General features: G+C 37.4%; 4 protein-coding genes across 8 annotated transcripts; all 4 read left to right on the forward strand.

Moving 5' to 3' along the window:
* The first annotated feature begins 2,272 nt into the window (after nt 1-2,272).
* LOC147504597 (uncharacterized) lies at nt 2,273-4,691 on the forward strand. Its single transcript, XM_086557407.1, has 3 exons — nt 2,273-2,659; nt 2,780-2,926; nt 3,951-4,691. The coding sequence occupies exons 1-3, from the start codon at nt 2,289-2,291 to the stop codon at nt 4,147-4,149; spliced, it is 717 nt and encodes a 238-aa protein (XP_086413533.1). The 5' UTR covers nt 2,273-2,288; the 3' UTR covers nt 4,150-4,691.
* Nucleotides 4,692-5,023: 332 nt separating this feature from the next.
* Nucleotides 5,024-12,918, forward strand: LOC147504598 (thioredoxin-like 2, chloroplastic). Its single transcript, XM_086557408.1, has 4 exons — nt 5,024-5,407; nt 11,474-11,656; nt 12,112-12,276; nt 12,541-12,918. Exons 1-4 carry the CDS (start codon nt 5,210-5,212, stop codon nt 12,679-12,681), a joined length of 687 nt encoding a protein of 228 aa, XP_086413534.1. The 5' UTR covers nt 5,024-5,209; the 3' UTR covers nt 12,682-12,918.
* Nucleotides 12,919-13,702: 784 nt separating this feature from the next.
* On the forward strand, nt 13,703-17,173 carry LOC147504599 (Ras-related small GTP-binding family protein). 3 transcript variants are annotated; one of them, XM_086557405.1, is made up of 8 exons: nt 13,708-13,872; nt 13,956-14,047; nt 14,114-14,246; nt 14,430-14,510; nt 14,610-14,731; nt 15,708-15,761; nt 15,865-15,998; nt 16,728-17,173. In XM_086557405.1, the coding sequence occupies exons 1-8, from the start codon at nt 13,773-13,775 to the stop codon at nt 16,915-16,917; spliced, it is 906 nt and encodes a 301-aa protein (XP_086413531.1). In that variant the 5' UTR covers nt 13,708-13,772; the 3' UTR covers nt 16,918-17,173. The 3 variants fall into 3 exon arrangements, with proteins under 3 accessions (XP_086413532.1, XP_086413531.1, XP_086413530.1); XM_086557406.1 differs by lacking the exon at nt 16,728-17,173 and adding an exon at nt 16,130-16,563 and having other exon boundaries at nt 13,703-13,872; nt 14,430-14,731; XM_086557404.1 differs by having other exon boundaries at nt 13,710-13,872; nt 14,430-14,731.
* An 843-nt stretch (nt 17,174-18,016) lies between these two features.
* On the forward strand, nt 18,017-20,830 carry LOC147504600 (F-box protein At3g07870-like). 3 transcript variants are annotated; one of them, XM_086557403.1, is made up of 5 exons: nt 18,017-19,414; nt 19,503-19,544; nt 20,018-20,138; nt 20,461-20,531; nt 20,641-20,830. In XM_086557403.1, the coding sequence occupies exons 1-4, from the start codon at nt 18,190-18,192 to the stop codon at nt 20,471-20,473; spliced, it is 1,401 nt and encodes a 466-aa protein (XP_086413529.1). In that variant the 5' UTR covers nt 18,017-18,189; the 3' UTR covers nt 20,474-20,531; nt 20,641-20,830. The 3 variants fall into 3 exon arrangements, with proteins under 3 accessions (XP_086413529.1, XP_086413528.1, XP_086413527.1); XM_086557401.1 differs by lacking the exon at nt 19,503-19,544 and having other exon boundaries at nt 18,086-19,414; XM_086557402.1 differs by lacking the exons at nt 19,503-19,544; nt 20,018-20,138 and having other exon boundaries at nt 18,085-19,414.
* The last annotated feature ends 1,702 nt before the right edge of the window (nt 20,831-22,532 follow it).

Below are 22,532 nucleotides of genomic sequence, written 5' to 3' on the forward strand. Positions count from 1 at the left end.
GGCCGCTATAAAAAAAAAATTTGTAGAAAACATCTAAATTCTTCTTCTTTTTTTTTTTTTTTTTTTTTTAAATCTAAATTCCTCTTTAGATTTAAGGAATTAAAACAATTTCCTCTTTTAGAATTAATTTAAGGCACTAAACAATTTGGTCAAAGATATTTGACATATAAATGATTGTGTTAAACTTTTGATCAATATAATGAGTGTGAAGAATACCAAGTGTCGGGGTAAAACGTTAACCCGACACTCCCGATATAGTTGTGCTTTCGAAAGTTCGAAAGAGATGGGGATTAAGTTTTTTTGAGGAAAAGAGACTGTACCAACGTTCGGTTGTTTTCACGTGCCCAGGTGAAAATTAGGAATCAAATCTTTAAAGCGTGGATTCACGCGAAATTTTGAAGAAGCTTCGTATATATAACAATCTCCTGCCTTGGCGGCCAAGAAAGTGATTCTCGGAGATTGTCTTTCTTGATTATTCCCCAAGATTTCATTCTATCCTTATGCAAGATCTTATCACTAGGGTTTCTTGCTTCCGCGGATCGAATTACTGGATCCGAGTGATCAAGACGGATTGGGTCCATGAACTTGGGCGGTCCGGATGGGGCCTGGACCTGTTATAAACTTTGACGGATTAGAGAATCGGATTATCCGTAACGTTTTTAACAGCTACCAAGCTGATCCGCCGCTGGGCCCATACCTAGTCCATGGTCCGAGTACACTCTAGACCGGATATATGACGTAGGGTTCGCTGGTCCCACACCCGGTCCATGGTGCAAGTCCACTTTAGACCGGAGATATGATGTAGAGTACACACACCAAGCCTAAGGTGATAGTTTATATATCAGGCCTCTTGTGTGAACTATCAAATTTCTAGTAAATACATATTTGACAAAAATAAGGAGTCCATGCATATATGAAATTATAGTTGGCAATTCGTAATGCGCAAAAAATTCGATACGGAAAGTAAAGTATTCGAATAAAATTCGAGCTTCAATAAGAATTTGTTTTTTCAATTCGGATTAAAAAAAAACGGAAATGGCAAAAGTTCAGTTCATAAGTAATTTGAGTATAATACGAAGCTAAAAATAAAAAAAATACGATAAAATTTGACAGCAGACTTATAGTGAAAATACGATAAATTTGCGAATAATTCGCAAATTATTTGCCGAATTGCTAATTATGGAATCAATGTGGGAGTTAATTATTCAAAAATTAAAGATTCCTTGCCGAATTAACGAATAATTCCGTATAGTATCATTGAAAAATACGATTTTTTTAAACGTTTTCCGAATTAAACTATAAATTTGAGAATTATTCACCGAATTGCTAATTATGCATGAAATAAATCAACACCAATTAATAGGTTGACCTTACTCATTAATTAGGGGTCGTCATATAGACACCACTAGTTTTTCAAAGGGCACCACCCACTAATCACAAAACAAACGAGTCATAGAATTATGAATGAAATAATATTCTCTTAAAATAATTTATTAATAATCAAAACACAATTTTACTTTTATGAAATTTTACAATATTCAAAATCAAACAAGAAATATTTATAAAACTTATCACTAATTGAAGATACTCATTGATTATTTTATTTTTTTACAAATTGTTTGAATTATAAAGTTTATCAAAATTTAGAGGAACCCCAACACAAGAACAAATAAGTCTCATAATAATTACAAATCAAATCCATAATATTTTATCCATGTTATCACATTTGAAATCAAAGCAAAACTTTTAATGAAATTATTGAATCGCTCATTTGAATATACCCATTAATTCAATTTTATAGAAAATAATTGAAATTTTGAATTTTATCAACATTGAAAAAACGCATTGATTTAATTGAATGTAAAATAAAACCAAACTAATTAAAATTAAATAATTATTTTTTATAAAAATAAAATAAAATCTTATGAGATGCATATTCAATTTTTAAGTAGGACCCATTTAGTTTTAGGGCCCATTTGGTTTTGTTTTGGATGCATGTCCTTCATAAAATAAATGGTGCCTCGACGAAAACCCATTAATTAGGCACTCAAATGTTGCTCAACCATATCAAAATAGATCATCACTAGGAAACTATCAAGAAGTTCCGCCCATCAACAAAAAAAAGGACAGAATCATACGTCACAATAGAAGGACGATGAAGTCAGTTAATTGACATGTCACTACCAGAAAGAGACATGTGGCAAAAACCAGGAAATTTCTCTGGACCAATCCAACTATAAGAAACTCCTTAGGAAAGTGCCTTAAGTAGAAATGGTAATATTATTAAAATGCAAGGCTCACACTTGATCAGCTACAAAACCCTACTCATACTCCCATCTCAAATCCCCCCATCCCCAGGCCCTAAATCTCCTCCCACCACAGACACACTACACCAGGCCACCATGGCTGATTACACTTCTCAACCAACATATATCCCTCAAGATTTCAACAACTCCAACCATACTTACACTTACCTAATGGATCATTTGGACTTAATAGATTTCGAAGTTTCTGATTTTCTGATACCTGAAGCTGGTTCCGAAGAAGATTCAACATCGACACAGATCGATTATGGACAGTCCAATCCAGTACTATCAGAGAAATCAGATGAAACTATGGCGTATGACGGGGATGACAACAAACGTACAACTAGAAACATGCAAGTGTTTACACTGCCTATCTTAATCCTCTATCTATTCTTAGAAGTTAGAACAATCTTCTTTTCATGAATTGTTCTAATTTTAATTTTGCTAACTTCGGAGTTGTATTATGTTTGCAGAAATGTGAAGAGTGGGATGAAGAAAACTAAGACAGATGTTGGGGTTAGGATTGCATTTAGAACAAAATCGGAGCTTGAAATCATGGATGATGGATACAAGTGGAGGAAGTATGGGAAGAAAGCAGTCAAGAACACCCCGAATCCAAGGTATTAGCTAGATACAAACTTCCGGTATATTTTTTTATCTGTAATCATCTCATCTAGTGCATATATATATGATCATCACTCCAAAGTCCAAACAATAATGAAAAAGAACATGTAAATATCATTCTTGTTCATGCATATCATACAAGAATTTCATAAAATAACGCCTATTGTGACAATTAAATCTTCAAGTGATGATAGCTAATTACTAAAGGGTTCTCTTAATTGATTCTTAAACTCCGTGAATTGGAAATAAACATTGTGTTAATTGGCCTGAAATAAGCAATCAAGATCAAACTTGGTTACTTATTTCTATAACATGATTCTGTGTAATTTTTTTCTTTCAAATTTGTTAGGGCAAAGATCCATAGTATTTATATAGATTAAAGTTGAAACAATTTTAAAATTTTCGGTACTATGATTATCCTATGATTATTATTAAAACCTTCATAAAAAATCTCAAGATCATCAAAATATTGTAATTTGATCGTTATATAATTTGTATGGTACTAATGGCGTGAAGTCCAGTTAGAGTTCCACTTGAATTATATTATTAACATGGATCACATTATTAGTTTACAGTATATGCATTTCTGATCTATAAAAGTTAGATCCAACAAAGGTTTAACTCACCCTAATGGCCTAATTCAAAACTGATTGATCGATTCCATCTGCTTCAGGAATCAACTTTACACGTTTGCATTCCAAGTATTGTTGTACTGTTCTTCTAAAGGTTAATTGTTCTTGTGAGATTTCTTTCATCTTATGGGGACATATACCGATCTTCTGAACACCAAACCGTCATAATGAGACCTTTTATTCTTTGAGTGTGTGCATGCGCTCCACAAAACCCAAGGACAGCCTTTGAGAATTACTTTGCACTTGTTGTTATATCAGATAATAGTGTACATTTAGTGTTGAGGTAAATTAACATTAACACTATATATCTAGACTCTTTAATTTGCTTGGAACTAGTTTAGCAAAATCCAACTAACAGCGGATCGGAACTTGTTTGTGAATTGTGCAGGAATTACTATCGTTGCTCTCATCAAGGGTGCCATGTTAAGAAGAGAGTGGAAAGAGAAAAAGAAGACCCAAGTTATGTGATAACAACTTATGATGGTGTGCACAATCATGAAAGCCCTAGTATTGTCTATTACAATGAAATGCCTTTGATGGTTCCTAATGGATGGACTTTGCAAGCCTCTCATCAAGCCTCTTGCTGATGATCTAGCTACATCTTTCGATCTATTTTTCGTAAACAAGGGTTAAAATCTCTCAACCATTCTGGCGTGGAGCATTTTTTCTCCTCTTGGGGATTTTTTAGTGCTTCGTTGGAAAAGATGAATTGCCTGCCAGTACGTATGTACCAGGGGCGGATCCAAGGGGGCGGGGTGTGTTGCAGGCCCAATTTTTCCGTTGATAAAAAAATATACTAGTTATAATAGTGTATAATTCACCCCAAAAAAACATTTGTAGTATATGTTAATTATAGCAGCTCCCTCTTGAATGGCAATCCTGGATCCGCCCTTGGTATCTCCTTCTCAGGCCAAACCATCCAAAACAGCAGTGATTTTAACCCTTGTTCATTTGCGCTTGTTATTTTTATTTTTCCACAACTTTTATGTATTACTCTGACATACATTTTATGCATACAGTACATACCGGCAACTTGTATTAATGTAAAGAATCGATATGTATTTTATGTGGACAAAATTAGTCTACTATATACAGTACTAAGTGTGTCATGTGTGAACACTTTTGCTTATGTCCCATCTATTTCTTTCCCTCTCCTGGAGCTATCATATCGTTTACAAATGCACAGTAGTAGTTAAAGTTAGTTTTCAAAAAAAATATGACCACCACCATGTCTGCGTTGCACCATATCAATAATTTATTCTATGGCCTACTTTGAAAACATACTTGACTTGCATCAATCTAGAAATTAAATTGGGCTTTTGTGTGGGCTTCAGTAATCTACTAGACGGTATACACGACGGGCATTTTGCTGATTCGAAACGGAATTCTCGTGCCATCTTTGAGACTTTGAACACTTGGAAAGTCTTGAAGAAAAGTCAACATTCTTGGACCTGGAAAAGCAAAGAAAAAAATCGTAATTGAACACGAGCCACATAAACAGACCTTTAAGTCCACACACAGAACCAGCACCATTGAACAAGAACAAGAGAAACAAACCCACCCAGTCATTAAATTAAATGGACTTATTAATGGAAGTGACTAGAAATTGAGTTTCCTTGAGAAATTTTTTCTTTTAATATATTTTAAATGGCAGATGTTTTTCGAATATCACCTTTTCAGACAGCAGTTAGTCATACTTATACTTGTTCTTCTAACTCATCTCAACTTCTACGTCTCTCGATAAGGAAAAACAATAAAAGGGTTTGTTCTACTACTGTTTCTGCTGTTACTAGTGCTTCTTTTCCTCTTGTTTTAAGACGGCAGAAGCGCTTTTTGTCTTTCAAGGTATCTTATAATTCTTTCATACTTGTCTATTTTTATTTTTAATTTCATAATTGTAAATGTTGTATTTCGTTTAACCTTACTATAGTAGGCAATTCGAAGGAAGGAGATGGGTTGATTGATTGGGTTTGATCGAGTTCGTCCAAACGAACGGCCCACGTATCAAGTTCTCTCTCTGAGGGAGACTTGAATCAGGTCAGACGTAATTCCTGTCCATTTTATATAGAAAATTTTGGCGGTTCTTCTTCTTCTTTAGCGTCAAGTCAGATCCTAGTCTTTAGGTCATGATGGTGAGTTATGACAACTGAAGCTGCGGCCTTGAATGCATCAGTAAAAACGTATGTTAATAGCTGTTATGGAACATGGGGTGAGCGAGCAATATGGAGGTTGCTCTAGGATGAGATCGTCTATTCGACTCGAGTCACTTTGAAGTGAGGTCATGGAGTGAGTGTATGAGATCGTTAGGTGAAGTGAGTTTGCTAGTTTTCTGTGAAGCGATTTGTCATGAGTTCTTCGGGGGAATGTAAAAGTGTCTTATGATAGTGTCAGTTCGTGACAGTTTGGTTCGCTATAAAGCGAGCTGTTATGAGAGGGGAGTGTTTTCTTGATGAGTTGTGTTGGACACGTGTATATATACATTGGTTATGTATATTAGCCCCTCACACAACCCCTTTTCATTAGTTCATTTCTATTCATTGGGGCGAGCTGATGAGAGTTTAAGTTCACATGTGGGAAACATATAAGATAATGACTAGACATCCTTTACTTGTGAGTGAGTGATTCGGACTTTGTCATGGGGAACGAGGTGGTTGAAGCTATTGTGAACGAACTGAGAGGTGTGTCTTTTAGCTCGGATGAGAACTGGTGGTAGCCTTGGGGCAGTTCGAGTGCTGGAAATAATTTGACGCTGCGTTCTGTTAGCAAGCGTCCTGTGGGTGAAAATGACCGGGAACATTTTCTGTGCCCAGGAGGCTCTTTCTTTGATCTGGAGGAGGTGATTGTGGCAGTGTGACCGCCAAATTTGAAAATGAAGGTCGGTGATGTTGCTGATAATGTGGGGACCGTAGAAACTTGTGATGGGAAGGTGGCGATGGATGGTCCATCTCTTTCTAAAACTATTGACCTTAGTGAGTTTGACTTGGATGTTTTTGAAGAAAAAATTGACGATGGCTGCGGAGAAGTTTGGATTGGCTTCGGAAAATAGCGATCTGGTACGTCAGCTCGAGATAGAGCGAGCTAAGTTGGTAAAAATTGAAGATTTTGCAAATAGATGTAAGTTGGCAGCAAAGTTGAATAAAAATCTTTATGAGGCTTTGTTTAGTGAGGCGGAAGGTTGTAAGTATGTACTTTTTGCGATCTTAGAAGTATAGTTTCCGTAGTTTGTAGTTTTGTGTTTGAACACGCCTAGCTTTAGATCTTCCTGTGTATGAGTGAACAATTTTTAGGGTTGGTGACTCTTCTGTAGACCGAGTGGCAATTCCATCATTGGGTTGCTCCTAGCTTCAGATCGTCTTGCAAATGAGTGTGAACCGATCGACCAGGTTTGGGGGTGGCCAAGAGATCGAGTGACCGTTCCAAACGGTAGTTTCTCTGGACGAGGTCGTCCACCCAGCTTAAGTTACTTTGGAGTGAACTCGTGGGGCGAGCACGTGATGAGCAGCTCTGGCTTCAGATCGTCTTGCATATGAGTGACCGATCTATAGGTTGGGTGGCGCTTTAGTAGACTGAGTGTTTATTCCATCGTTGGATTGCTCCTAGCTTTCGCTTTCCATTGGTATGATACCATGATAGTTCGATCCTGACCTGGTCCTAAAATTATAGGTCTCCAGCTGGCGAAACTATTTACCCAGCTGGAGTCACTTTGGAGTGAGCTTGTGAGGTAAGTTCATGTTGAGTTGCTCCTAGCTTCCGCTCTCTATTAGTATGATACCATGATAACTATGATAGCTTGATCTTGAACTGGTTCTAGAAATATAGGTCCCCAGTTGGCGAGACTATTTACCCAGCTAGAGTCACTTTGGAGTTGTAAGTTCAAGTTGAGGTAAGTTCAAGATATCATGATAGTTGATCTGAATCGGGTCATAGAAAAAAGAAATGCGACCTTGAGCTTGTGAGGTAAGTTCAAGTTGAGTTGTTGTTAATACAAACTAATGGTAGAAGATCCGAGACTATTTACCGGTCACCTTGGATTTGGTGGGGTGTTTTCTGAAAAATCGGTGCATTTTTGTTTACTAATGGTGAAGATCCTCGGATTAGTGTATGCATTTGTTTTTGTGCTATCACTACTATTTAGCGTTGATCTTGGTGTGGGCATATGACTGGTATCGATCTGCTATGAGTATGTGAGATCGGGGGTTGTTTGTGGCCAGGACGTATTTGAGCGTACTGTTGGTTGATTAATACGCTTCGTACTATGTGGTTTGGCGACGTCTTTCTTGAGTAAGAGTGAGTTTTGAGTTAGTTACTGTGTTTTTCGTATGGATGGAGTTTCTTGGGTGCATCGTCCTTGTGTAATGTTCGTCTCCCTTGTTATGGGGGAGTCGAAGTGTGACTTCGTGGTTATTGCAGTTCGTTAGTCGTTCTTACGTGTGTGTGGAAGCGAACTGGTTTGACATTGTGAACTAGGTATTTTTCTATATTGAATTGTAAGTACGGAGCAAAACATGTTCCATGGAAGAGAGATAACTTTATTGATGAATAGAGACGTAAGACATTGACGAAATAAAGAAAACATGTTGAATTGACCTTGAGAAGGCATAGTACTCCTTTGCTCAGATGATGGCGGTGCTTTGCGAACTGTGTGTACCGTGCTGGATTAGCTGATGTGCACTGCCATACATCGTCGTTGTGGTAAGCGACTTAACTGTAGGTCGGTGAATCTGGACGATATGAGTGAATCCATTTGCGAACTGGGAGTGTGGAATGGGGGGAGTCATGTTCTATTATGGTCTTGACTGTTGGGACGCGTGTTTGAGTAAAAGCCCCAGTAGTTCGACCTCTCTTTTGTTTTTGTGGTTTGCCACTGTTGGCGTACTGGTGGATGTAGTCCCTTTGTTCTAGACTTCTGCTAGATTGTTGCAGTTCGTTGTCAACTAATTCCTTCAAGAGACCTTTGCTGATCAGGTATTGTATGTAATTTCTCAAGCACTTACACTTGTCGGTGTGATGGGAGTGAATTTGGTGGAATTGACAGAACAGCTGACCGGTGACGGTTGGAAAAATGGAGTGTTTCTGATGCGGTTGAAAATGTGGCTTAACGATCTGGAAAGTTTTGCAGATTGAGTTGCTCCATGGGGGGTAACCAGTTTGATTTGTGGAATTGCTAGATACTCATATAGGTAGCCTTTATCGAGAAGGTCTTGAATGTGGCGTTTCAAGTGCTAACATTCATTGGTGTGGTGGTTGCAGAGTTGGTGATAATGGCAGAAGCGATTGCCGCCTGGTTTCTTGGGGAGCTTGTCTGCTCTCAGGGGGAGGGGTTGAAAAAGTGGAATGCGTTTGATTTCCTCGAGGATTTCTTCCATGGTTTGGATAGCGAGTAGAACTGTCTGCTCCCTCGTCGTGTTCTTTTCTTCTGGTGGTTTAAAGCTGTTTTAGGCTTGGGTATTGCGTTCCTCGTGCTATATTTGTTTTTATGGTTGTGATGGTTCTCTGGTTCGTATGGAACTGGAATGTACGGCGTACTCCTTGTGGTTGCGCTGGTGGTCTTCTGAGTCATCTTCTGGCTGGAGTGGTTTGTTGGTGTTGAGGTCGTTGATGCCAGATGCAGGGCGCCCAGTTAGGAGTGAAATTCTCCTCAGGGTTTGGTTGTCTTCTTCTAAGTTTGAGATTGTTTGTTGCATTGTACTCACAGCAGAGATAAGTTGCTTGACTGAATCCATAAGGATTTCCATGCTTCGTGGGTTTGAGAAAAACGACTTGATCGTGTTGTTTTCTTTAGGAAATCGACCTGCAGACAGTGCCAATGTAAATGTTGTATTTCGTTTAACCTTACTATAGTAGGCAATTCGAAGGAGATGGGTTGATTGATTAGGTTTGACCGAGCTCGTTTGGACAAACTGCCTACGTATCAAGTTCTCTCTTTGGGGGGAGATTGAATCAGGTCAGACGTAGTTCCTGTCCCTTTTATATAGAAAACCTTGGCAGTCTTTCCTCTTCTTTAGCGTCAGGTCAGATCCTAGTCTTCAGGTCATGATGGCGAGTTGTGGCGATTGATGAAGTGCGCAACTGAAGCTGTGGCCTTGAATGCATCAGTAAAAGTGTACATTACTAGCGGCCGTTATGGAACGGGGTGAGCGAGCACTATGGAGGTCGCTCCAGGACGAGGTCGTCCATTCGACTCGAGTCACTTTGAAGTGAGGTCATGGGGTGAGTGTATGAGGTCGTTAGGCGAAGTGAGTTTGCTAGTTCTCATTGAAGCGATTTGTCATGGGTTCGTCGGGGGAATGTAAAGGTGTCTTATGATAGTGTCAGTTCGTGACGGAGAGACAGTTTGATTCGCTATGAAGCGAGTTGTTATGAGGGGGGAGTGCTCTCTTGATGAGTTGTGTTGGACACGTGTATAATATACATTGGTTGTGTATATTAGCCACTCACAATAATTATGTTTGTGGAGAATTTTTATTAATTTTAACTACCAATAATTCTAACAGGTTTTCATTTCTGTCATCAAATGTACAAAAGTAGATTGTATAGGTGTTTGGAATGAGAGTATGTATTGAATCTGCTCAATATTTCCATGTCCCTGTAGGTTAGTTGAGATTATTGGTATGCTGCATCTTTACAATCTTATCTCACTGCTTCATCATGGGCACTAGTTCTTTAAAAAAATATTAGTGATAACTAACTTCTTTAAGCTTGCATCTTTTCTGGCAAATAATATATTCAAGTCCTCTAAATGGTGAGAAATAACATGGTAAGAGTCAATCTCAAGTGGAAACACGATTTGCCTAGTTAGGAGGGGGAAAAAGAAGAAAAGGCGGATTCTTATTCCATAGGGAAATGTGCTTCTTGAGTATTGGAGACGTGGTCTAATGTTCATGAACATACAAACTCTGCGTACTTTCTCATTGCACCTCTATTAGCTGACTTTGAACATTGATACAGAATATTTGGGATTGTTTTCTCCTTTGTGTTATCTTGCTTAATTTGATTGAGTTGATATAAAATTTCGAACTGTAGAGTTCTGGCTTAAGTTAAGAGGAGATGACTGTTGCTTGTAGACTCGTAGCTAATATTTTGGGTTCAGGTAAAAATTACATGATGTCAGGCAGACAGGCACATGATCATTGATGTCAGATTATGCGGCTTTATCTAATTGGGATGCAATCATATTTGACAGTAGAAAGGTGTACTGTTGTTAGAAGGACAGTGGCAATGTGGTTTAGGTCTTCCTGGATACCTATTGTTTTGTTTCTTTCCCTTTTCAACTTGAATCTCCATGTTCAAGGATGATACCTTTTGCCAATGATTGGGTTAGTTATGCATAGAACTATTCTTTGAGAAGAGGGGAATGAGTTCTAAAAGTAATCGGTATATTGTGATCTTCAAGTGGGTCATGATTTCAAGAGGTGATAGGTAGGTGATGGGTCATGTTTTTGAAGTAAAACTACTCTGTTGCAGAATTAGGAGAGGCTATGTACTGTTGGCTACAACTTTTCTGTTTAGTAACTCATAACTATATGAATGCTGTAATATTTAGGTGATCATAATGTCTGAGTCTCAGTTTTTCTTCTATGCTTACTTTTCGTCTGGATGACTTTCTTTAAAAGATAAGATGGAGCTTTCATTTCCACTACTCAAAATTGTTAAATTTGTTAAGGTCTTATAGCTTTGCTGAGCTTCCATATTATGACCCGTTTTATGATTGTGTGACTGAGCTTCCATATTATGACCCATTTTATGATTGTGTGACATAGAGATGGAGTTGTAAGATCAACCACCTTTTTGTATGAGCTATACTATGGGAAGTTCGTTTTCATAGTCTGATTGAAAATTCATGGAACACGCCAAATCACTCATACATGTCATCTCATGTGTTATACTGTTTCTTTATTGGATCCACAATAGGTACATGCTGCCGTTGCTGAAACTGAAGGGCCGAAATGGTGGGAAAGAAATGCAGGCCCGAATATGGTTGACATTCATTCTACGGAAGAATTTTTGAATGCCTTAAGCCAAGCAGGGGAGAAGCTAGTTGTTGTTGAATTCTATGGCACTTGGTGTGGATCCTGTAGGGCTTTGTTTCCAAAGGTGATTTTATTTATTTTTTTGCTCTTTAAAATCATCATTTCAGATCTCAGATCCTGATCTGAAAATTCTCTATCTAAATCTATGGAAGCTTTGCGTAGGATCATCTACATCTTAAAATCGGCTGCCATCCTGGATGCCTCCTTTTGAGAAACTTATACCACCTTAGAGTGACGATCTAGTGCTCAAGTGACAGTTTAAGACCACTAGAACTACCTATAGCCTTTATATTTTCTACAAGATCTTTTATCTATTTGTTTTTTCCTTCGTTTGATTTAAACCTTCGCACATGTTTTTATTAGGTATCAAAAAATTAAGGGTTAAAAACATGTTACAGAATACAGATGTTTGTCATCTGATATTGACGTTTTCAAAGATAGGTTGCCTCAGATTCTACATTACTGTGTGATCATTATTTAGTTTCCTATCTTAGCATATACCTTTATTCTCTCTTCCAGCTCTGCAGGACTGCTAATGAGAATCCTGACATCGTATTCCTAAAAGTGAATTTTGATGAGAACAAGCCAATGTGCAAAAGTTTGAATGTTAGGGTACTACCATATTTCCACTTTTATCGCGGCTCAGATGGCCAGTTGGAATCTTTTTCGTGTTCACTTGCAAAGGTAAATAATTTTTGTAGTCAAGTTTTCAGTGGATTTATATCTTTATATTGTCACAGTTGAAGTATTCCTGTGGGTTCCGACACTATGGATACTGCAGCCTTTGTGTTAAGAACACACACGTTTGCCCAAACCATGGTATTGGAATCTTAAGAAATATATTCCCACTTCTCCATCATAAAGGCACTCTCCCACTCACAGAAGACACACTTGCAGATTTGCGTAGTGAACACTTTTATTCACCATGTCTTGCAAAACGTTCTGCAGTTTCAGAAAATAAAGGATGCTATTGCAACACATAACACCGCTCGTTGTAGCATTGGTCCACCTAAAGGTGTTGGAGATATTGACCTTTCTGGTTCTTCTTCTCCTGCAAAGGATAAAACGCCAGAAGCAAGTTCAAGATAGCCTGTTTTGTCATTCTTTTACCTCTTCAATTCTTGGTGATTGGGGTCTCCATGTACTCCTTATTAGAGGGCCTTCTACTCCTAACTTGTAAATTGCAGTTCTATTTAGAACAGAACATATTTATTCTTTGGCATTTTTATCATTATTTGTTTATTATGGAGTATAATGTTAAAAATGTTAATCGGGAAACAGGAAAGAAAGATTGAGGGTCTGGTTTTATGATTGTTCAGTTGTATATCTCTGCTGTTTTAGTCCTTTTATATTTTGGTTGATTCATTTGTTTGTATTCCTTAACAGTTAATGCTGTATTCCGAAGTATATTGTGACAAAATCACACAACGTGTTCTCATCTTGATATTGTTGTTCGATTTGTGTTGGACGAGTATTTCCGAGCACTGTAAACATTGTAAACAATGGTGCAATTTATTTTGTTCATAACTGAGCAAGGATTTTTCAAAGTACACTGGCGACCAGTGCCTAGGGCTAGGTGCTAGGCGGTTTTTTTTTCCTAATATATATAGTAATACACAAACATATACTACAAGAAATGAAGAAATTTATTTATCATAACTCAAAAAATAAACACAAACAAAGATATTTATTACAAAAATGTTTAATAGTTGAGGAATATTGACTTTATATAAAAACATACTTTTTATTATGGTTGTATATAATTTATATTATACATAAGTCTTTTAAACTCATTCAAATCTTAAGTCTACTCAGGCCTTTATTTTTCGACATTTAATCATTCCAAAAAAAAAAACCTGACTGGACTGCCTAGAGGCCGCCTAGACCCATCTAATCGGTCGGCTTAGTCGGTTCACCGATTTTTTAAATGATTAGGGCCTAGCGAGTCGGTTGGGCACAGCCTAAACGGCCGCCTACACTGATTTTTAGAACAGTGCTGGCGACCAAAGTTTCTAAGCCTAATAACACTGGTAAGCAGTCCAATGGCAAGGCCCACCAAGGTCAGATCCGGTTTGTTAAAATAAAATTCAATTAATATAAGTAGCCCAAATTATTAAAGATTATATATATTATGAGATCTCATCTCGACGAATTTGTTTCAAGGAAGTTATTAGAGAGAGATGTTTTGGAGGGAAAGAGATTCTTCCTCTTCTTCTTCTTCTTCTTCTAATGTTGGGCCACCTTGTGGGCAAGTTAGAGTTCTTGTTGTTGGAGATTCAGGTATCATCATCATCCCCTTCTTCATTGTCATTATTATTTAATGTGACTTTTGTAATGTTATTATTGTTTCATTGCAATATCAGGTGTGGGAAAAACCTCTCTTGTCCACCTCATTGTTAATGGTTCTTCTGTCACTCGTCCTTCCCAAACTGTTGGGTGTACAGTCAATGTAAAGGTAACTTTTTTAAGCTTTTGAAAATTCAAGTTCTAAACTAATTTTAATCTCCTCATCTTTATCCAGCATACAACTTATGGTAGCTCCTCAAATAGCATTAAAGGTGATGCAGACAGGGATTTCTTTGTTGAACTTTGGGATGTGTCTGGGCATGAACGTTACAAGGATTGCCGGTCTCTTTTCTATTCACAAATTAGTGGTGAGGAATGGCCTTCCATTCTGTGGATAAAGCGTTGAAGCTAAAGCTTTACCTAAAGATCACTAGTTTAACACCTAACTAAAATTGCTATGCATTTTAGGAGATGTCTGATTGGTTAATTGTATGTTTGTTCTGTAAAAGATTATTAATTTTCTTCTCCTGTTGCCTGATATTCCATTGCAGGAGTAATATTTGTTCATGACCTCTCTCAAAGAAGGACAAAAGCAAGCTTGCAAAAGTGGGCAGCAGAGGTTGCTGCAACTGGTACATTTTCTACCCCTCTAGGATCTGGTGGTCCTGGTGGTCTTCCTGTACCATATATTGTGATTGGTAATAAAGCAGATATTGCTGCAAAGGACCCAGGAGGAAGCAGTGGAAATCTTGTTGATGCTGCACGCCAGTGGGTTGAGAAACAAGGTTTGCTCCCTTCTAGCGAGGAACTTCCTTTGACAGAAAGCTTTCCAGGCAGAGGAGGCCTTCTTGCTGTAAGTACCAGTTTCTCAAATCATGTATCATCATCGATTCATTGACTTTTTCTTTCTTTCTAAATAATGTTCCTGCAAAACCTTGTGTTCTTTCTCTTACTAAATTGTTGACAATGTTTTATACTATTATGTGAATTTGGTCAAATTTGATGATTTCGAATAAATCAGTGTCCAAGCTATTTTAAAAGTTGTTTTTACTATTATAAAGTTCTTGGGTATAGAAAAGTTTCTCTTAGTCTGAACTGAAGAATGTCAAATTACCTATGTTACATGGACACACCATATTTTAAAAATAATCCGTGTTGGCTACGTATTGACGTGTTCGTGTTGGACACGACACAGACACAGTGTATGTCATATACCTCAATTTTTTATATTTGCCGTGTCAGACACTTCGCATTTGTGTCAGATCCGTACACAACTTATCCATGTCAATGTAACTTAGCAAGTTACTAGCTTTGGAGTCATCATAATTCAGTATCTTACTAGATTAAACGACATTTCTAAGATATCCTGAAGTATTCATTATTCTGTATCTTCCTAGCTTGATGTTGTTTCTATGATGTCCTCCTAATGGTGATTTTATCCCAAGCAAAAATTGCCGATTCAAGTTACTACACTGCAATTGAAATCTATGGTAGGAAGTTTGATCACAGGAATACCACGAAAAGGGGTATAACACCAGTTCCCTTCAAGTTTGTAGATGTGTATTTTGGATATCCTTGACCTAAACCAACTAAATCAGAATTTGTCCGTGAAAATTTATTTCTGTAGATTTTTCATAATTTATCCTAAACTTTCAGAGCCATTTCTCATGGATGATTTTCTTATTCATGAGCCATGTAGCTCAAAGTGTTGCTTAAATGATATTTAATATATCCTTTTGTCAATTCAGAAAGAAAACGAGTTTGTCTTTTATACTCAATAGTCAGATTGAGTTGATAACCTGTTTGCTGTTATGGCTTACCATCTACAGGCGGCCAGGGAAGCAAGATATGACAAAGAAGCTGTGATGAAGTTTTTCCATATGGTGAGAATTTCTTGGTACTTGGTTGTCAGTTGTCACAGTTTATTGCTTTAGGATAATTACGGTTGTAGGCTCGTAGTTAACATTGACAAACCCTGTTGATCAGTTGATCAGGAGACGATACTTTTCGGATGAGATGCACTCATCAAATCCATGGTCTAATACACCTGCTCCTAAACCTGTTCATGGTTCTGGTGAAATTTTGAGTGATGATGATCACCACTTCTACAAGACCCCAAGGTTTGCTCTTATTCTATTTGACACTTTCATTTCCAGAAAGTTTTTTATGTCATACTTTCATTATCTGTTGAATCAAAATTTTGAAGCCACAAAAGGTTTTATTTACTGAAATACTTTACTCTTTTTGTCAGTATGGATAATTGCATACTCTCCTGCAATTTTGTTCACCAAGTCCTTTAGAGAAATTTCATAGGAAACAGTTACTGAACCTGGTGTAATGGTGTTATTGACTTCACGGCCAGTGTATATATAGACCATGTAAGTGTATTAACTCAAGATATGGAGAGGAAATTGAGGTAAAGATAAGCGAGTCTAAAAAAATGTTGATTGACATGTATCATGTATTTTATACATTACCCAATTAGACCAATAATCGATATTGTTCTAAGGAGAGTATGGTTCCTGCAAGATAATGATTGAAATGTGATATATATTATATATGTGGGGTATACATGTACTTGTCAGAAAGGAATGGATATGGTCCTTCTTTGGAGTCTCAAGGAATAGAAGTTTGTTCTCTAGCTTGGTTTTGATCAATATAAGTAAACCTTGACCTGGTTATATCTGTGCAATCCTTTAATTTCATAATACTAGTAGCTAGTAGTACCTGTACTGTGCATGCATAATTTTGTTGTTAAGGTGGTGCACACACACACACCTCTCTTTCTCTCTCATTACTGCATCATATGCTCGCTATTCAAGCTTCTTTGATTTCACTGGTGGCTGCAGTTTCATTGGTGACCCATACAAATACAATGCACTCCCTCCACTTCCTGCTCAACGCAACCTCACCCCGCCACCTACGCTCTATCCTCAGCAGCCGGTATCTGTGTCTGAAAACTATAGCCTCCCAAGATTCGCCCTGTCTGGGTCTCCAGAAATCGGAAATAGATCAAAGCGCACAGATATCAACGTCTAATTTATAGTGATCACCTGGTTGGACTAAGGTTGTTGCAAAGTTTTTTTCACGAGGATGAAGATTAGCTGGCAACGATATGGATAAAATGGATCACATATATCAGTGTGGCTTATTTTTTTCTCTCCAGTTCCCTGCTTGTAATTTGCTCATTATGCCATTAAAAGTGCTTTGTCCCTGCAAGTGTTCCAAAGGTGTAAGATTTAAGTGTATACCGAATGATTGTTCAAAAAAAAATGAAAGAAAATTCTTTAGAGTTTGTTTTCTTTTTCACCTGTAGAATTAGTGAATATATGGTCTAAATTTTCCAGTTAAAGAGACTCTTTATGGCCTTCACATGTTTTCTGTTTAGTAAGATACTTTTGGATGCTGGTTAGAGGGCCAAAATCACTTTAGCAAACAAAAGATTACATAAATTGGATGGTTATTTTATGATCGTTTAAATTGAATATACTCGTGTTAATAAGTTATGCGATTACAAGTCCTTTATTATAAAACCCTGTGACGTAGAACAAAAGAAATCTCTACAGAGCAGCACCATTGAATCCGATTTTAGTGTTAGCATGTTCTTCCAGAGAGTTGGCCCGAGTTCTGCAAAATGACAACCCATTGACGCCTGAGCAAGTAGAGGTCTAGAGCCAGATCCTGAAACCAATAGTGCCCTACTACACTACCTGGAGCAATGGACATCCATTCTGCACAGGAGCGGACTTCATTCAATAGAATTACTTGAGAGCAAACGTCTTATCCTGCATCAAGAAGACTTTAGCAGACAAAAGCTTAGGTAAATTGGATAGTCATATACCTATAGTGAAAATATTGTTCAGGATTGAAACACTCAGTTCCAGCTCCTCATAGTCGTCCAGCTCAGCTCAAGTAAACCTTTCCCAGCTCAGCAGTTATTAGGTATAAAAACTCCTAAGTCCTAATAACACATTCAAACAACTTAGCCTTCAAATAGAAATGACCAAAGCATTGTTGATTTAATTAACAACGACTAAAGCATCAAGCAACAACATGGCTAGATATTTTCATCCATGGTAAAAGAGTATTTGAATTTTGAAACCTAAGACTGACAACCCAACCAAGACATTCCAAGTGTGCGGTCTGAAAGAAGTCAAAGAACTGAAACAAAACAAAGACACTTCTAAAGTACAAAAACCCACCAACATTTTTCAGGTGTCAGCTAAAACCCTAGCACTCTTCTCTTCTCTGCTCTCTCTCTCTCCTGCTAGGTTTCTAAGTTCCAACACTAACAGCCACCAGTCCACCACCATGGAACAGAACACTGAACTCACTAAGAACATGAACATCAGCGAGAAGAAGAACAATGAAAAGGTGGCAGAGTGCAATGTAGGGGTGTTTTCCAAGCTCCCAATGGACGCCGCCTTGGACATCTTCTCCAGACTTCCTCTTGAAACCATCTCAGAATGCAGATGGGTTTCCAAAACTTGGTATGGTTTTATCCTCCACCCTCGTTTAGCTGAAATGCATTTTGCTAGAAATCCTAGTCTTCCTTGTGCCCTTTTTTACAGTAGATATAAAACGGCTTACTTGATAGGTCCTGATCAATGCTTTGTTAACCATGAAACATCGGTGACTGGTTATGAATTTAAGGAACTTAAGGAATTTAGGGACAACTTTAGGTATGGTAAGAGCTGGAACTGTTTTGAAGTAGTTGGTACTGTTAAAGGCTTGATCTGTTTCTCCCCTGAGAAATGCGAGTACGTCTCGTCACCCTATTATATCTGCAACCCCATCACAAGAGATTACTTTATGCCCCCAAAGTCTCCTAAGGTTGATATTGAACCACTTGCTTCTGGGTTTGGTTTCGATTCACTCAATAATGAGTACAAGCTACTTAGAATATTGAGGAACTCCTCAGAAGATGGAAATGAGGTTGAAGTTTTTACTCTGGGTTCGGATAGCTGGAGAGAGATAACGATCAATGTTCCATACATTGCAGGAATGGGAAAGTATAATTTGCTTTTAAATGGATGCCTTCATTGGGTAAACCATCTAAAGATTGAGTCTAAATGTTCAGTAGCAATCCTTTCTTTTAACGTGGCAACGGAGGAATTCAAGCTAATCCGGATGCCTCCTCTTAGCAGAGAAGGAGGCGGGATGCTCAGATCTTTTGATTTGATCGTGTTAGGTGGACGTCTTTGTGTTATGGATGGTGGCTTTATGACTGACAAGGAAATATGGGTGATGAAAGATTATGGAGTGCATAGCTCTTGGGCCAAAGAGTATGTTTTTCAACAGGAATTTATGCTTTGTATTTGGCAAGGGTATCATCAAGTGTTAGAAATGAACAACGGTGAGCTCTTGATGCTTAATGAAAATGAAAATCTTGGTTATTATGACCCAAAAAAGAAGACTTGTAAGACTATCAACATTTGCAATCTGAAGAATGAAAAAGTGGAGCTGGACACCGACTTTCCAATATATCTGACTGGAAGCCTCATCTCACCAAAGAGTATTGGTCGTCAACAAATAGGTAACAATATCATACTATTATCAAATGCACTCGCTTATAGTGTACATAGGTTTTTTTTCTGAAAGGATGTTGTTCTTTTCCTCAATAGATTGTGCTGTCGTTATGGTATTTTTCCTACTCAAGCTTGACGGTAAAGGTCCATTTACTTGTGATCCTAATTTGGAAATAGACTTAGGCTGTGCGTGGTTGAGTAAATCACAATTTCTTTGTTCTATGGTTTGTTTTTCCTACTATATCTCTTTAATATACATAATTGTACTCTTCAATATGGTCATGGGTTATGCTTTTGCGTAACAGAGGTAATCAGGGTGAGACTTAATAAGAACCTAGTATTAATGTACAGGAAATTTGTTATTTGACTAGTAGAAGTGAAAGATAAAAACATGAAGCAAATTATCAAACTGAAGGGATTAATGAGTCGGTGGAGCCGACAAGCAGGTTGAAAGAAATTATAAGATTCTTGCAGAGTATAGGTGTGTATAACATATGACATAAGATCACTTGCCACCCTACTTTTAGCCTTCACCTCTAGTTCTAAGTCTGCATATATGTTTTTTTCTTCTGTTTGTACCCAAACTGAAGTGGCATGATGTTTTTTTATAGGTATTCTGATGTATCCTATTTCTGTGTTTGTAATCATACACTTCCAAATCTCAATTCAGTGGGAAATTTGCTTCTCATTCCTAGACGGTTCGTTTTTGTTGTATGTGAGGACTCTTTATTTGTAAGTTGTAACTGGGGGGTGCTATCCTTTTCCCTTTGGATATCTTGCTATATTTCGGTGTAAGAAAGAAAACTCTCTTTTACTAGCTAAAAAAATATTTTCTTAAGTTCTAGTAAAACATTTAAATCAAACAACTTAATTCTAGTACTACAAATTATTTCAAATTTAAATTCATCCTTATGATTGCCAAACTTACTGCTTCAAAATATTATTGGTGTTCAGTAATTTATAGGAAGGTGGTTATAGCTTATAAGAATCAATTTGCAGCGGAGAAATACTACATTTTTTTTTTACTTTAAACACATTTTTCGTGAATCTTCAGGAAGTGTTACTGAAGGGAGTGGATCAGGAGGCATATAGCCTAAACCAGCTTTGCAACATTTGCTAAAACCAGTTAAGCTTCTCGTCTTCTTCTTACTTCACAATTACAGCTATTTTCATTTATATTTATTTGATCTTTTCTTTTTGTTAATTCAATTTTGTGCTTTGTCTTTGTATGCAGTAATGTCATGTGCATATAGGAGGATTGCAGCGTGGAAATATAGCGTGGTAGTGTGTGTCTAGTAAGATAAGTCGGTAAAGACGGGTTATGTTATTTCGGTTTGTTTTCGCTTGTTTGTTTCATGTTGAACTCAGTCCTTGTAATTAATCAAAGTGCTCATCAGTGCACCAGTATATGTGGATTTTGATCCTTTTTGTTTTTTTTGTTTTTTGAGTTAACTAGTATTATCCCTACTAGATCAGCCAATTAGGATTTCCCCCTTATTAGATGGAAAAAAAAAAAAATCAACTTGGGTTCAGGGCCGGCTCTACCCGATAGCATAATAAGGCAGCTGCTTAGAGTCTCACCCAAAGAGCCCCCAATATATTTTAGCTCACAGTCCAGTATGAGTGTTTCTACAGCAACTCACACTTTTGAACCGAATTTGTGAACACACTGACGTGGCAAACAGAGAGACCTTGATTTTCAGTACTTCTTTGACCAATACACACGCACCCCCTGCCTGATGAGTGCCACGTCAGTGTGTTCACAAATTCGGTTCAAAAGATTCGGTTGCTATAGAATTTTGGGTCCAGTATTGCTTTATTAGCCAAAATAAAATAAAAATCTTATTATTATTATTTTTTTCATTTATTTTAATCCGTTAGATAAACGTTTTTACATTGGAAATTTGGAAACTAGAAAATCACGTTAAACACCTTCGTTTACCTCGCATTTTCGCCTTCTCAAAAAAAAAATACACACAAGTCTCTATAATTTATTAAAATTCTTCATCACTCTATAACAAATAATCAAATATGGGGCATTGAAGCCAACACTTCAATCTTACCTCTATTCTTCTTTTGTCTTTTTTTTTGTTTTTCTCTATAATCTCTCATTATATATATTGTTTTATTTGGTGTAGAATTCTTCTTCTCTCTCATGTGCATTTCTTTGTTAAATAAATCTATTGAAGTTTCAAGTTTATGAGATGACTATTTAATAAAGAAAAAAAAAATTGGAATCAATTTTTATGATAATTGTTATATTCTAAATTCTTTGTTAAATAAATTGAGGTTTGCATTCATATGAAATAACGTAAACAAATCCATAAGATGTAATAATATATTTTATTGGTATATATTAATATTATAAGGTCCCATATTCGAACTTTGCTTAGGGCCCCTGATTGCCTTGAGCCGCCCCTGCTTGGGTTGACCGTTGGGGGGTAATATTCATTAACCCTTGATTTTTATTTTTATTTTTGTAATTTTGCATTTGCCAAACCATCTACTACACTCTTGAGGTGATCTCGTCTATTTCGAGTATGTTAAATTAGATTGATGGGATAGGATGTTTCATTCCATCTCAGTCTAAAAGTTTAAAATCACTTATGCATTGGGCAATCCCTGACAGCTTTTCACTAGCAAGGTAGCTATGAAGGGAAATAGTCCTATGTATAGGTAACAAGTTGTTGTTTGCATTAGGAATGCTCTTACTCGACTGTTACTTTTTTATTTTTTATTTTTGGGTTTTTTAGTTTTTGGCCCATGTGATAATAGAGTAATTAGACTTTGGCCCAGTAATCAAGTGAGCGGTAGCGAACGTTTTTGAGTTGTGGGTTTGGAAGGTTGGGCAAATTATGTGTTTGCCCCCCTTCCCCCTTCTTCACAACTTCACTCTCTCTCTCCCCAACCGATCTCTTCCCCGCCACTACTCCCCCATTCACGCATACCCCTCCCATCTTCTTCTTCTCCTTCACTTACTCCCTCTCTCGTGACTCTCCTTCGCCCATAACCCTCCTCAACCAAACCCAACTCTCGCTCTCTCTCTCTTCCCCAACTCTCTCTCTATTCTTTTTCTTCTCCACCCTCCACTCACGCCCCCACCCAGTTATTCTAGTTCAATATTAG

Source organism: Coptis chinensis, chromosome 4 (assembly GCF_015680905.1).
Source record: "Coptis chinensis isolate HL-2020 chromosome 4, ASM1568090v1, whole genome shotgun sequence".
NCBI lineage: Eukaryota > Viridiplantae > Streptophyta > Magnoliopsida > Ranunculales > Ranunculaceae > Coptis > Coptis chinensis.

Excerpts from the sequence above, each read along its gene's own strand:
- LOC147504597 (XM_086557407.1), top strand. The coding sequence starts at position 2,289 with ATGCAAGGCTCACACTTGATCAGCTACAAAACCCTACTCATACTCCCA. Across the intron at positions 2,660-2,779 it reads AAACGTACAACTAGAAACAT|AAATGTGAAGAGTGGGATGA; the intron begins GCAAGTGTTTAC and ends TTATGTTTGCAG. Across the intron at positions 2,927-3,950 it reads AAGAACACCCCGAATCCAAG|GAATTACTATCGTTGCTCTC; the intron begins GTATTAGCTAGA and ends TGAATTGTGCAG.
- LOC147504598 (XM_086557408.1), top strand. The coding sequence starts at position 5,210 with ATGGCAGATGTTTTTCGAATATCACCTTTTCAGACAGCAGTTAGTCAT. Across the intron at positions 5,408-11,473 it reads AGCGCTTTTTGTCTTTCAAG|GTACATGCTGCCGTTGCTGA; the intron begins GTATCTTATAAT and ends GATCCACAATAG. Across the intron at positions 11,657-12,111 it reads GTAGGGCTTTGTTTCCAAAG|CTCTGCAGGACTGCTAATGA; the intron begins GTGATTTTATTT and ends TCTCTCTTCCAG.
- LOC147504599 (XM_086557404.1), top strand. The coding sequence starts at position 13,773 with ATGTTTTGGAGGGAAAGAGATTCTTCCTCTTCTTCTTCTTCTTCTTCT. Across the intron at positions 14,247-14,429 it reads TTTCTATTCACAAATTAGTG|GAGTAATATTTGTTCATGAC; the intron begins GTGAGGAATGGC and ends ATTCCATTGCAG. Across the intron at positions 15,762-15,864 it reads TGATGAAGTTTTTCCATATG|TTGATCAGGAGACGATACTT; the intron begins GTGAGAATTTCT and ends CCTGTTGATCAG.
- LOC147504600 (XM_086557403.1), top strand. The coding sequence starts at position 18,190 with ATGGAACAGAACACTGAACTCACTAAGAACATGAACATCAGCGAGAAG. Across the intron at positions 19,415-19,502 it reads TATTGGTCGTCAACAAATAG|ATTGTGCTGTCGTTATGGTA; the intron begins GTAACAATATCA and ends TTTCCTCAATAG. Across the intron at positions 19,545-20,017 it reads TTTCCTACTCAAGCTTGACG|GTATTCTGATGTATCCTATT; the intron begins GTAAAGGTCCAT and ends GTTTTTTTATAG.